This window comes from Pan paniscus, chromosome 1, assembly GCF_029289425.2.
Source record: "Pan paniscus chromosome 1, NHGRI_mPanPan1-v2.0_pri, whole genome shotgun sequence".
Classification (NCBI taxonomy): domain Eukaryota; kingdom Metazoa; phylum Chordata; class Mammalia; order Primates; family Hominidae; genus Pan; species Pan paniscus.
The window spans coordinates 63,712,211-63,725,485 of NC_073249.2; the positions used below are offsets into that span (position 1 = coordinate 63,712,211).

The following is a 13,275-nucleotide window of genomic DNA, read 5'->3' on the forward strand; positions in this document are numbered from 1 at the left end:
CACAAGTGAAATAAATTTAAGCCTAAGGGATGCAGGCGAGCATTGCTAAAGAGGAAATGACACTATTTCCTGAATTATAATATTCAAAACTTTGCTACATGACAATGCCTTTTATCTCAGACAATCTCAGAAGGTTTAATCATTATAGAGCCCTCTTTTCTGGGTGCCTGGGGGCATCATACAGAGTGAACAAGAGGATCTAAAATGAAAGAACCCAAGTCCCATGGAAATAAGAGTCTTATTGAATCACCAAAATGTATTCATCACAGATCCTGGCAAAAATACAATAGTGCAGAGAAGACTACTCAACAGCTTGGGAAAAATATTGCACCTATTGTTTAAAGGTCTGGCTCTGGTGGGAAGCCAATGGTACCAATAGCACTTCTGTTTAACTTGGATGCTTGTATAGTTAATCTTTCAGCAATGTTATTCTTTTTTAGAGAACATGTCTTTTCATGACTAATTTCTTCCAAAGGCTTTTATTTATAGATATAAATGATTTAAAAGCCTGTATTAAATATAATTTCTTTGATTCAAGAAAGCTATTTGAACTTTACATAAAGACAGTAACATTTAAAAAGGGAGATTTGGAAAGCAATTAAATTACATAGAAATCAAGCTAGATTCTATATGTACATTAAGTTTTAAGATGATACAATCACTAATTAGATAACGATAAATGAATAACATTTATTGGGCTCTTACTATAAGCTCAATAATCCACGTAAAGTATCTAGCATTTGATCTTCACAATAACACTACTGCATAGGTGCTATTATTATCCCCATTTTAAGGCTGAGAAAACTGAAGCCCAGAGGGTTTAGGAAATTTATCCACAGTCACAAAGCTAGTCAGTGGCAGTGGTTGGGCCTCAACACAAACTCTTATTAATTACTCAACCAGTGTTGTTCAATAGAAATCCAATGCAAACTCACATATGTAATTTTAAATTTTCTGGTAGCCACATTAAAAAATATGGAAAGAAACAGAGGAAATTAATTCTAATAATACATTTTACTTTGCCCAATATATCCAAAATAATATTTTGGATATAATCAATGGAAAGTTATTATTAGATATATTACATTTTTCATATTAAGCTTTTGATATCTGGTATGTAGTTTATATAACAGTGCATCTTAGTTTGGACTAGCTACATTTCAAGTGCTCAATAGCCTCACATGGCTAGTGACTACCATATTAGACAGTGTAACACTAGACCATTCATTCATTTAGCAAATATTTCTTGAGACTTGCTATGTATCAGACATTAAAGTAGGGAACATGCAAAACAAAAGCCTACTCTTATCAAGTTTAAATTCCTGGGAAAGAAATAGATCATAAGTAAATAAACCTATAATTAAGCAATCAAATATCAGATAGTGATGTGTGCTGTGAAAACAAGAGAGTAAGTAGGTGACTGCTTTTAATGGGAAGATCCTATGAGAAGGTGACATTCTAAGAGGTGTCTAAACTTTCCTTGAGCATCATACACCATGGAAAGACAGAAGATAGTGCAGTGAGCACTACAGGTCTATTGAGTTCTATTCCTTTCTATTGTATAAATCTTTGTGCTGGAAACATAATATTCATGTGCCTACCTATGGCTCCACTGGTAAAAATTAAAATGAATTTGGCAATCACGTTCCTCAGAAGAGGCTGATAATGTTACGGAAAATAAGAGCTACATATATTTGGTGGGGACATAGCTGGGAGAAAACAGTAGCACAAACACATAAGGCATTTAAAAGATAATCACATGGTCAGGATAATGGCCACGATGGAATTTAAATAGAATAACTGAATTGTCTGCATATCATCAACTTCATTCTATTTCATAAATCTCTATAATTTTTAAAGTTTGTTTTGTTCCTTTCAAAGATATAGACATTTGGTTTGTGTATATACTAACCAATTAGGAAATTCTTGCTCTAAGTGAGATTATATAAAAATCACTAGATCTTTTGAAGACAATCATATTTAATGAAAAAAGGCATTAAAATTTGATCCAATATTCTAGCCTTTTAAAACACATGAAGATAAGCTCCTTCTTCTCTTTAAGTATGTAGTATTCCAAATTATTCAGTATGAAATAAGAGTGTAGTTACCAGTAAACCCTGCTTGTCAACTTATAATGAGAGCTGACAATAAAAAGCATAAGAAAATCGCACTTACTATAGATAGTCAGTTTTATATCCTTGGCTTGTTTGCCAGCTGCATTAGACACAGTACATTGGTAGCGCCCCTTGTCATTTCTCCGTGCAGTCTTTAAATGTAAGACTTGTCCTCTGTCTAGAAGTTCAACATTAGGATCGCCCAAAAATAAAGGCCTAGAAAAAATAAAATTTTATTCCATGGGTCTATTTTCAGTTTTTCACATTTCTTATTTATCACAACAAAAATCATTAGTACAGGTGAAAAATACAAGTAAAAGTTAATTTAAAAAATAAAATGATATGATTAGCACTCCAAGAATAAAAGTTTTAAACCACTTTACTAACAGAAGTTAGGTAATCATAAATATCTCTTTGAGATGAAAAGTTCCTCCATTTCAAACTTAAATTATATAATAATATTAATAGAAATCCAGTAGTGTCATTATTTGTTTTATTCATTCATCCATTCTTATTCTTTTTTCAGCTTTTTAAAAATTTTTTGGTTTGCATAGCTAAAATTCTACCATTATCTGGAAAAGAAAAATTAAGAGTTTTAAATATTACAGTATAGATTTTGGACCAAATAATATTATTTTTAAATAATATCATTATAATATCTAGAAGAGTATTCACAATATCATGAATGGTTATTTTTACTAAAGGCAATAATCATACCAACTTCTCTAAAAATAAGTATTGTAATAAATACAAATGCTTACATAATCATAAATATTGAAAGATATTTATGTCAAAAGAAGCTCGTATATGATTGTCAAGGAAGTCTTTTTCTACTATACAGAGTCATTTACTGACTACTATAAAATGCTCAGTTTATGTAATTGGCAGTAGTTTTATTTTAAAATTTGGTTGTTAAAGTCTATGATATCCTAAGACTCATACCTTTAAAGTCCATAAATCTTTTTTCAGGAATATCCATAGCTAGTTTTTTAAAAGTTGCAATGACTTAGCCACATAATGAATAATTAGATGCATTGCCATATTCATAATACACTAGTAAGACTACGAAATTAAACAGAAAACATTTCACTTCCTATGGTAGCATATTTTACTATTTCTTAGTATGACACTTTGTATATAGCTCTCAAAAGTTAAGAGAATAAAGTAGCTTCATTTAGTGTGTTTTAAGGTTTTTTTTTTTTTTTGAGATGAAGTCTCACTCTTGTTGCCCAGGCTGGAGTGCAATGGTGCTATTTCAGCTCACTGCAACCTCTGCCTCCTGGGTTCAAGCGATTCTCCTGCCTCGGCCTCCCAAGTAGCTGGAATTACAGGCACCTGCCACCACGCACGGCTAATTTTTATATTTTTAGTAGAGACGGAGTTTCACCATGTTGGCCAAGCTGGTCTTGAACTCTTGAGCTCAGGTGATCTGCTCGCCTTGGCCTCCCAAAGTGCTGGGATTACAGGCGTGAGCCACGGTGCCTGGCCACATTTTAAGTTTTTAAAGAAATTATTGATAATATGCTGCTCGAATTTAAGTAACTTTGGAACTTTTATTGATTGTCAATTGTGCAAGTAACATAAAATTTTAAACAAAAAAGTAAGCATTATGATGAGAAAAAGTATCCTTGGTCTGTGGCCCCTAATGTGAGTCTGCTTTCCAGACTTCTTCTCTTTATCAGTCTGATTTGTATTCTTCCATGTTTTGTACATTTATGAACATTTTTGTTTTTAACAAAATTATACACATTTTTGTTTTTGTTTTACATTTATAAACAATTTAAACAATTAAAAAATTGTTTATGAACATTTATAAACAATTTAAACAATTAAAAATTGTTTATAAACATTTATAAACAATTAAAAAATTGTTTATAAACATTTATAAACAATTAAAAAATTGTTTATAAACATTTATAAACAATTAAAAAATTGTTTATAAACATTTATAAACAATTTAAACAATTAAAAAATTGTTTATAAACATTTATAAACAAAAATGTTTATAAATATACTCCCAAAGATATCTAAAGTTTTAATATATCAATGGTGTCAGGTTATTGTTCTGCTTTTCTTTCACTCTATAACAGGTATGGAGATATTTTTGGTACACATAACTTGATCTTATTCTTTTTAATTGGTGAGCAGTGTTCCATAATATGATTATGCTGTAAAGTATCTACCTATTCTCCCAATGTTGGGTTTTAGCCAGCTTTCCCATCTTTGCCATCACAGTGTTGCAGTAAATATCAATGTACAAGCCTCTCTATGGATATGCATGACTACTTCCATCTCCTGGATACTGCATCACAGTGTATGTGCATCAAATTTTAATAGATATCAACAAGTTGCCTTTTAAGGTACTAATTTACATCCTCCCCATCAGAGCACTGTATCTTGGTTTCCCATACTCTAGTCAACATTTGATAATTTCAAATCTTTGCTTTTTTGCCTATATGAGCTGTAAATAACAAAACTTTATTATTCATCAAATTATTGATGGTATCTTTTAATATGTTTATTGCCTTAGTATATTTTAACTGCCTGTTCATATCCTCCACATATTTTCTATTTTGCTGTTTGTATTTATTAGTGATTTATAAAAAGCTTGAATACAATCTTTTATTTTATATACCACAAATCTTGACTATTTTCTACTTAGGCCTTAGATATCTGTTCCCAGAAACTATAATACACAAACTGTAACCACCATTTGAGAAATAAATTCTCACAACCAATACAGACCACTGCAGCCATTTCGATGTAGGCACACCTCAGCAGTCCTTGAGATCTGGAGTTGGAGAAATATCTGTAGTTCCTTTTTGCCCATACACAGAACTAGCTTAGTATTCATCTTGCTGTCATAAACATATTTTCCTTTTTAATAAGACAGTTCAATGTAAACAGAAAATCATCTCATGTTTAGATCTTATATTTTTCACTATCTTTAGACAGAGGATATTTAGTGTATATTAAATTTGAGTTCCTCTATATTTCTAAAATGAATTCCCAACATTCATAGGGAGCTTTGAATTCAAAAGAATGAAAAAATTACAAGACTTTCAGACTAGCTTTTGAGCAATATTGTTTTTCCTGTATGCTCATTTAATAATATTCTATGTAATAAAATAATTAAGAGGGAGAAAATCCACATGCATTTTTCACATCTTTTTCCTATCATTGAAACCTTGCAACAAATACAGAAAAGATACTCACTTGCCATCTTTGAACCAATGAATATCAGGAAAGGGAGTGCCTTTGACCTGGCATTCAAGGGCGACGTCACGGTTGAGGACAACTGAGACTTCATTTGGGAAGTTGGTACCTATTATGGTGGGTGGAACTTGAACAAAGACAGTGTATTATGAAACTCTGTTACTTAGCAAAAAGAGCAGGCATGGGGTTAGAAAGCAGTCAATTATTTCTATAGTATTTCAACAAGATCTTAATGTCAAAAATAAAATACCACACAACAATACTTTTTCATATCATTTCTGTGTACCCAAATGTTAAATTTAAATGTAGAAACATATTTATAAAATATTTGCTAGCAAGACAATTACCTTCAAGAATTATGACAGTATAGGGTTCATTTTTGGGTGTATTAAACTCATATGCAAAAGTAGTTTAGAATGTAAGTGATCAGTGATGCAAATGTAATTTGCTACTGCTATACATTTTGGATAATGAATGACAATTAACATCACTCTTATAACGTTCAAATTCTACATATACTGTGGTGCTACTTGAATATATTACCTTTGTCTTTTAAACAACTAAGATGATAAATTTGGTATGCAATATAACATGAAAAAGAATGTGCTAGTTTTTATTCTCAGAATTATCAAGCTTATTAAAGAGCTTCTGGATACTTCCCTGTCTAGTCATCCCCCTTCACACCATGTTAAAGTGCTTGGTCTTCATCCTCAGAAAAATGACCAGCCACTAAAGGATTTCATTAGGGGAGGAGTGGGATGTAATCATATTTGTGTTTTAAGACCACACACTCCTAAGTGAAGAATGGATTACAGTAGCAAAAAGTGGATTCAGGTGAGCCCTTAGGCTATTACATTAATTCAGCTCATGAATATGATAGACTTTCACAGAAGGATGAAAAGAAGTAGATCACCAAAGAATTAGGAAGTAGACATAACAGGAAACATGTAGATTTGAAATGTTGGGGAGAATGTAGTAGTGAGAACCTGGAGATTCTGGAATAACCAAGTGAGTGGATGGAGGTACCAGTCCCTAGACTGGGGATCAATGAAGGCAACCAGAACTGGCTTTCACTGGGACCTTTTTGTTTGATATAAAACTAAGGTATTCAAGTCATGATACTATGGAGAAAATTAGCTATATATCCCTAGGCTTAGGGAAGAAGTCTGAACTGGAGATAAAAAATTGGGAGTCAGCAGCACACAGGTGGAATTCAGTCAAGGGAGCAGACAAGTACCAGGAGAAATAATGTCAACAAGACTCATGATAACAATGATTTCGTAATTTGTTTTTATAACTCATACTTAAATATAATAATGGTGATTTTGTGGAAGAAAAATTTCAGGCTTTGAGAAGCCTAATGGGAGGAATTATTTTTATGTTACAGCAGTTTATGAATATAATTTTTATGCAGTATCATTCCTCCACTCACTTCTACTCAAGACTTACAAATTATGTGCCCATTGTAAGGAGCAAAATATTGAAAAGGGAGAACGTCATTTTATCACAAAGTGAATTTTAAATGGCAAATATAATTTCACAAACTAGAATTATAAAATTTTAAATTTATGATTACCATTAAAATGTCTTACATCCTAATTTATTACAGCTGCTACCTACTTAATTAGAATCAGGACTGACTTAGTTACAAGAGTTAACTAGAATGCAGGGGAAAGTGGATTTACTACCTTTTCCAGTTCAAGTACAGCCTAGCAGCTTCAGGATGTGCACAGCATGAATGTAATATATTCTGTATCACCCTGTTATAGCCACTTCCCAAAGAATGTCCTGCCTACTTAACTGGAGAAATTGACAAGAGTAATAATTTCTTATTTTACACAAGATAGCAGTACCACTTTTGAGTATTTGATACTACTGTATATATGATTCAAAGGCATCTCTGTATTATAAATAATGAAACCCTTTAAAATTTCTATATCATATGGTTCTGGTTAACAAATAATAAGGACAAAAATAATAGAATGAAACTATAGTTTTTCTGTCAATTTATCTTTTTCTCTTTACTTTTTCATATAGTCAGCTCTATTTTAGGTAAGAAATGCTTCTGAATTGTAGTTTTTTAAAAGGATGTATTTCTTACCTAGCACATCAATGTTAAAGTACTTCTGAGAAGTGCCTGCAATATTAATTGCTTTGCAGGAATATCTTCCTGCATCCTCTGGAGTGGCTTTGAAGAGCTTCAGTATCTTCCCATTGTTCACAATCTGAATAGTGCTGCTTTCAGTCACCTTTAAGGGCCAAAATGGTCAGTGTTATTTCCAATCCTAATAAAAATGCATAATTAAAAATTGAAGTAGAATGTTTATATTATTAGTAGTAAGAAATGAACATCTGAACAACCTACTTCAGATGCAGAGGCAAGGAATTACACGTATTTGGATGACTCTATTTACCTGGACATTATCTTTATACCACATAATGATGGGAGATGGAGTGCCTTCCACTTCACAGAAGAGATTGGTCAGCTGATTTAACAACACCGACACATTTGTAACTTGTTCTTTATCTTTAATTACTGGAGGAACTGCAAAAAGAGAGGAGTCATAGCTAGCTAGTTTCATAATAAATATTATTTATAGAGTTTCTTTATAAGGGCCTTTATACAGCAAATTCTGAAATATTTGATGGCTAGAAAAGCTAGACATATTTAAGCATATGCTTTGTTATAAAATTAAAAAGTTTTGACTAATGTATTTATAATAACAACCCTTATTGGATTTTTATTATTTCAAGGTTTTAAATTTAGGATAAAATTTGGGATAAGCTTAAGGGAGAATCTACTTTTATTTCACATATTACTCAAAATATAAGCTTATGGGGTCTTAATTAAGTCACATGAGACTCACTACTTTGTTGATGAGGGTGAATATTGCCCAGTGTCTAAAGAAACCAATATTCATCAAATTTTAAAATATATATACACTTTCACTTTTGCAAAATGGCATATATACAGTATTTTCATTTAAAGTTAATAAAAACAACAGTTAATAATCTACACACTCATCATTAACAGAGGAAGGTTAAATAAATCGTTGTGTATCTACACAATGAGATGCTATACAGTTAGGAACATTAAATAAAATCCAAGATAGATTGTTTAGTGAGACAGAGAAGGTGAAAAATGTGAATATAATGTTCTATTATATGTGTATGTTTTATAAATAAAAAGAGGATAAAACATTGTATTTCTTTCTATATTCATAAAATATCTCCGGGAAGATACATACATACACACACACACACACACACATACACACACACACATACACACACATACACACACACACACACACACACCTACACGCTGATAACTTTCCTTTATCCCAAATAGAGGATAAGTAGATGGCTCAGCACAGGGTCAGGAGACTTTTTACTATGTATCTTTTTCTACCATTTGAATTTTGAATGATGTAAAGTCACAGTAAAAAATTACATGAAAGTTTAAATCAAATAATAAATGCAATCATACCACCAGATTTCTGTTTGGTAATACTGCTATTCACATTAATATTAAATGATACTACACTGAGAGAATAATTTAAACATTTAAGAACTGGAGACTGGCAAACACAGTCAGTTACATGATTTTAGCTACATTTACCATGGACTTTGAGGTTATATTTTCTTTCTGTGGTTCCAGCTTCATTGACTGCCACACAGATGTACTCCCCATTGTCATAGGGTGTAACAGAAGCAATAACCAGCAATGTGTCATCTTCCAAGATAGAAATGCCAGGCTCTCTGCCTGTCAACTCTCTACCATTGTGTAACCATTTGATGGTTGGTTTAGGGGTACCTAAATAAGAAATTAAAGTCTTGTGATATTTTACAACAAAAACAGAAATTATTAAATATCAAATATATCAAAGAGAAATAAAGTTTTTATTATGACAATAATTTATAACCTTAGGTCCTATGCTACTTTCAAGATATTTCTCCTGGCATGGAAATATGAAGATTATGTTAGTTAATGCCTCTAAATCCCGGTGGGTCTTAAGAGACCTATGGTAAAGTTTAAACAAAGTTGTTTTTATCTAAACATTCAGATGATAGTAAGTAAAGCATTTTCCTAGTGAGTTCACAGTGATTTGTTGGCGGGGCAGGAACTATATTAATCCTACGGACTGGATGTGGGGAGAGTTTTAGGAAGAAATAAAGACAGAGCAAAAATAAGACACCATCACAGAAATACAACATGAAGACTGCCAACCAAATAGAGTGTATCTAATGATGTGGAGACACGATGTTTTATAATTCCCTTTTTTAAAAAGGCCTGATATTGCAAAGATGAGGAAACTCTACTGTTCATGCATCTTTTGGAGATCTGATTCTGTTAAACAAAGGATAATAGCTCAATTCTTGAAATGGTAGTTGAGAAAGTAGTGAGACAAATAGCTTTCCTGGATGCATTTATGACTAACAGAATGAATGGAAATGATGTACTCTTGGAGAAAAAAAATGATACAACAATCTTTGAGTGTATAATAGAATCAAAAGGAATATTGGAAATAAGTAAACATTAAATCTATACTAACAATGTATTTATTTAGCAAACATTTTGCCAGGTATTATTCTAAGCATTAAAAAAATTATTTAATCTCTATAATAATAATAAAAAACATTAAATAAAAATTACATGATTACATAAGACATTGTTAATAATCTTGTATTAAATGACAGTAAAATATTAAAAGACGAACATATAACCCAGGATATATATATAAAAGAATAGCAGAAATATGTAGAATATGTCATTGAAGCTACACTTAAATTGAGTTAAAGGCTTAAACAGTGACTATGAAAGTTATATTTATGGAAAAAAATTAAAGATTGACCTATTTAATTGTGCCCATAGTATAATGTTGACTGATGAGAACAAAAAGGTTAAACTGATAGACTCTAGTTGCCTGTCCATGTTGTCAAGAAAAAAGGAGGCTGTAATCATCTCCTTACATCTCAGTCATTCCTTTATGAACTTTAATCAGACTACTTAATTAATACTTGTTGAGTTAATAAAAATGTAAATGAACAAACAAAAGAAAGAAATTGCATTGTCTTTAATTTTTAAATGATAGAACAACCATGAGCAAGATGAAAATCATAGTAAAAGATAATGAAAACGATGTCTAGTAACTTTAAATGAATTCAAGCATTATATTCCAGGTGAAAATGAGGAAGTAAGGAAGAGATGTTTTTCTAGGTGGAAAAGGGAAGTCAAAACAAGAAATTAGCTTGGGAGTCAGGAATCCAGTGGGGAACAAGAAGCAACACTGCCACCAGCGGGTCCAGTGGGAGTGAACACTCATGGTACTTCCCTGAGCTTAAACCCTTCTAAAGAAGGCCTCCTTCCAGGCTTCACCTCCCTAATTCTCAGTGACTCTTGGAATAGTTATTGTTAATTCTTTAGGTATCTGAAAAGCTTGTTAAAGACATTTTTGTTTTAATATAGGTAGAAAATAAAGTAATCATGGCAGCTGCTGCTGAGATTGAAAAGCTTGCCACAGAAACAGAGACAGCCATGAGGGCCTTCAGTTGCTGCTGCCCAGGAACAACTACTAAAAGGCACATGTGGGGGGCACAAATGGTACCAGCCACCTGGAGGCATTCAGGAGGTTATGGAAAGACTACTGCTTGGACTTTGCCAGAACTGCTGCAAACCTGCTTTAAATCACTGCTGATGAATACACACTTGAAAGAGAGGATGTTCTTAATTACCTACTTGGCAGAGTTAGGGTGAAAGTGACAGTCCTTTTCACATTCCCCTGAGGAGAAATAATATCAATCTCCTGGCAGAAAACATGGTAGGATAGAAAGCCCAGAAATTCAAGGAAAGGAAGGGCTTGAATAAACCTCCAAGTGACAATTTACAAGCTGGCCCTAGAATTACCAGTTGAGAGTAGATTTAGGAAAAGAGGTTTTTAGAAGTGTCCAGAACAAACAAAGGAATAGTCCTAATTATACCTCTGCCTGGTTGAGATAAATCTGGAATATTTTGAATAGCTCCAGCTATCACATTGTAAAGACAAAACCTGCCAAAAAAAAAAAGAATGAAATAAGAAGTAGCAGGAAGGATCTGAACTGGAAAACATGTGAGACTAGGCAAGTTTGAAAGAATGGAAAGTCTTTACATTGAAATAAATAAAATACCTGCAAGGAAAAAAAATACTTATTCAAAGAGCTGTTTTCTGAAAAATGGGTTAGTTTCTATTATGCTCAAATGTTCTACCAAGGATTGATGTAGAATTTTATAAGGATGACAATTTGGATTCAATATAGCATTCTGAAGCCATATAACATTATGCCAATGCCTGTATCTTTCAGTATTACATACCTTTTGCAGGACATGGAAATGCAATGCGTTGATTGGCCACTCTTTCTTGGAAAGGAGTGTTATATGGAGGTTCTAGATCTTCCACTGTGGGTGGTTCTATTAGGAAAATAAATGCATTATCACAGGCTTTCTTTGAGCAATTTCAAACTCTCCTAAGGCACAATTAACTACCTGCACTGATGAGTTGCTATCTCTGCTGATTCTTCTTTTAAATATGATTCCTATTTCCAGTTGCCAAACATTTCTACCTAGACGTCACCCAGTGCCTTAAACTCAAAATTCTCCAAACAAAATTCATTATTTTATGCTTCCCACAATCCTGTTCTGTTCCCTTATTCCCTCAATGAAGGCACTGTGGTCCACCCAGTCATTTTTCTTTCTCCCTTAAGCTTGACCTCCATATCCAGTCACATAGTACCACATATGTTCACATATCTGTGTCTTCCTCTCTATGCTTAAGACCATTGCTTATTTCCAACCCTTATTTTCTCTTACCAGGCTATTCCAATAGACTTCTTATGGGGATCCTTTTCTCAAACATGTTCCCCTTTAGATTGATATTCTGCACAGTCCCCAGAATACTCTCTCTGAAACACAAATCTCATCATTGACTTATCTAATTCAAATCATTACTTGTACTCATTTTGTCTATAAGATAAAGTTTCAGACCTGTTCTTTCCTAAGTGCCCCCTGTCAGTGCATCCCATGTCTCTGAACAGCTCCATCATCCATTCATTTCATGAAGAAATTTGGGAGTTATTCTTGAGAACTCTATCTCCTTCACTCTCATATCCAATCCGTCACCATGTCCCGAGTATTTCCTTTCCTATTTATTTTTTAGCCCATTCCCTTCTTTTCCCCATTCTAACTACCATCATCTTTTACCTGGGCTACTACAATAGTCTATACCAGTTTCCCTTGTCTTCTCTAGCCGAATGATTCCCTCCCAAAAGAGTGACTTTTAAAACTGGAAATCAGCCACATCACTTTCCCAACGATAACTTCTTAAAGTCTTCTTATTGCATTTAGAATAAAGTCTAACTTCATTAGTCTGGTTTCCTAGGTCTTGGATAACCTGACCCATGACCACATCTCCAGCTTCATCACATATTAGTCAGCCCTCAGTCTGGAATGCAGCCAGCTGGCCTTCACTGATTGATGACTGATTCCAGTGTCTCCAAAATATTACATGCTCTTCTCTTCATATTCTATGTCCTTCTCCTGGAAAGTTCTCTCCACATTATCTTGGAAGGGCTGCCCCTCACTTCTACCTACCCTTCAAATCTCAACTGACATGTCCCTACCCCAAGGGAGGCCTTGTGTGGTTTGTCTTTCTGTTAAAAGCTCATATAGAGTTTTCCACCATTTCATGAGGGCATAACCAATGTCTAATTACATAGTCATGAGATTATTTCATGAATTATTATCTGTCTCATTCAACTATAAACATGAATATGCAATAAAGTTTGTGGAATGAACAGGAAAACTTCTCCATTAGTGTCCTAGCCAACCATCCAACAAAACTACAATGGGCCAGGTACCTTAGTACTGTACTAATACTTAGAACAGTAGTAGTACTAATTAATACTAATA

General features: G+C 33.1%; 1 protein-coding gene across 4 annotated transcripts in view; it reads right to left on the minus strand.

Moving 5' to 3' along the window:
• Nucleotides 1–13,275, minus strand: part of HMCN1 (hemicentin 1) — a 462,896-nt gene that overhangs the window by 182,492 nt on the left and 267,129 nt on the right. For all 4 annotated transcript variants that reach the window (XM_003815598.5, XM_063598296.1, XM_063598297.1 and 1 more), the window contains 6 exons: nucleotides 11,683–11,778; nucleotides 8,953–9,147; nucleotides 7,745–7,875; nucleotides 7,432–7,579; nucleotides 5,331–5,457; nucleotides 2,176–2,330 (listed from right to left, as the gene is read on the minus strand). In XM_003815598.5, the coding sequence (XP_003815646.4) occupies nucleotides 2,176–2,330; nucleotides 5,331–5,457; nucleotides 7,432–7,579; nucleotides 7,745–7,875; nucleotides 8,953–9,147; nucleotides 11,683–11,778 (852 nt within the window). The remainder of the gene's footprint in view (nucleotides 1–2,175; nucleotides 2,331–5,330; nucleotides 5,458–7,431; nucleotides 7,580–7,744; nucleotides 7,876–8,952; nucleotides 9,148–11,682; nucleotides 11,779–13,275) is intronic.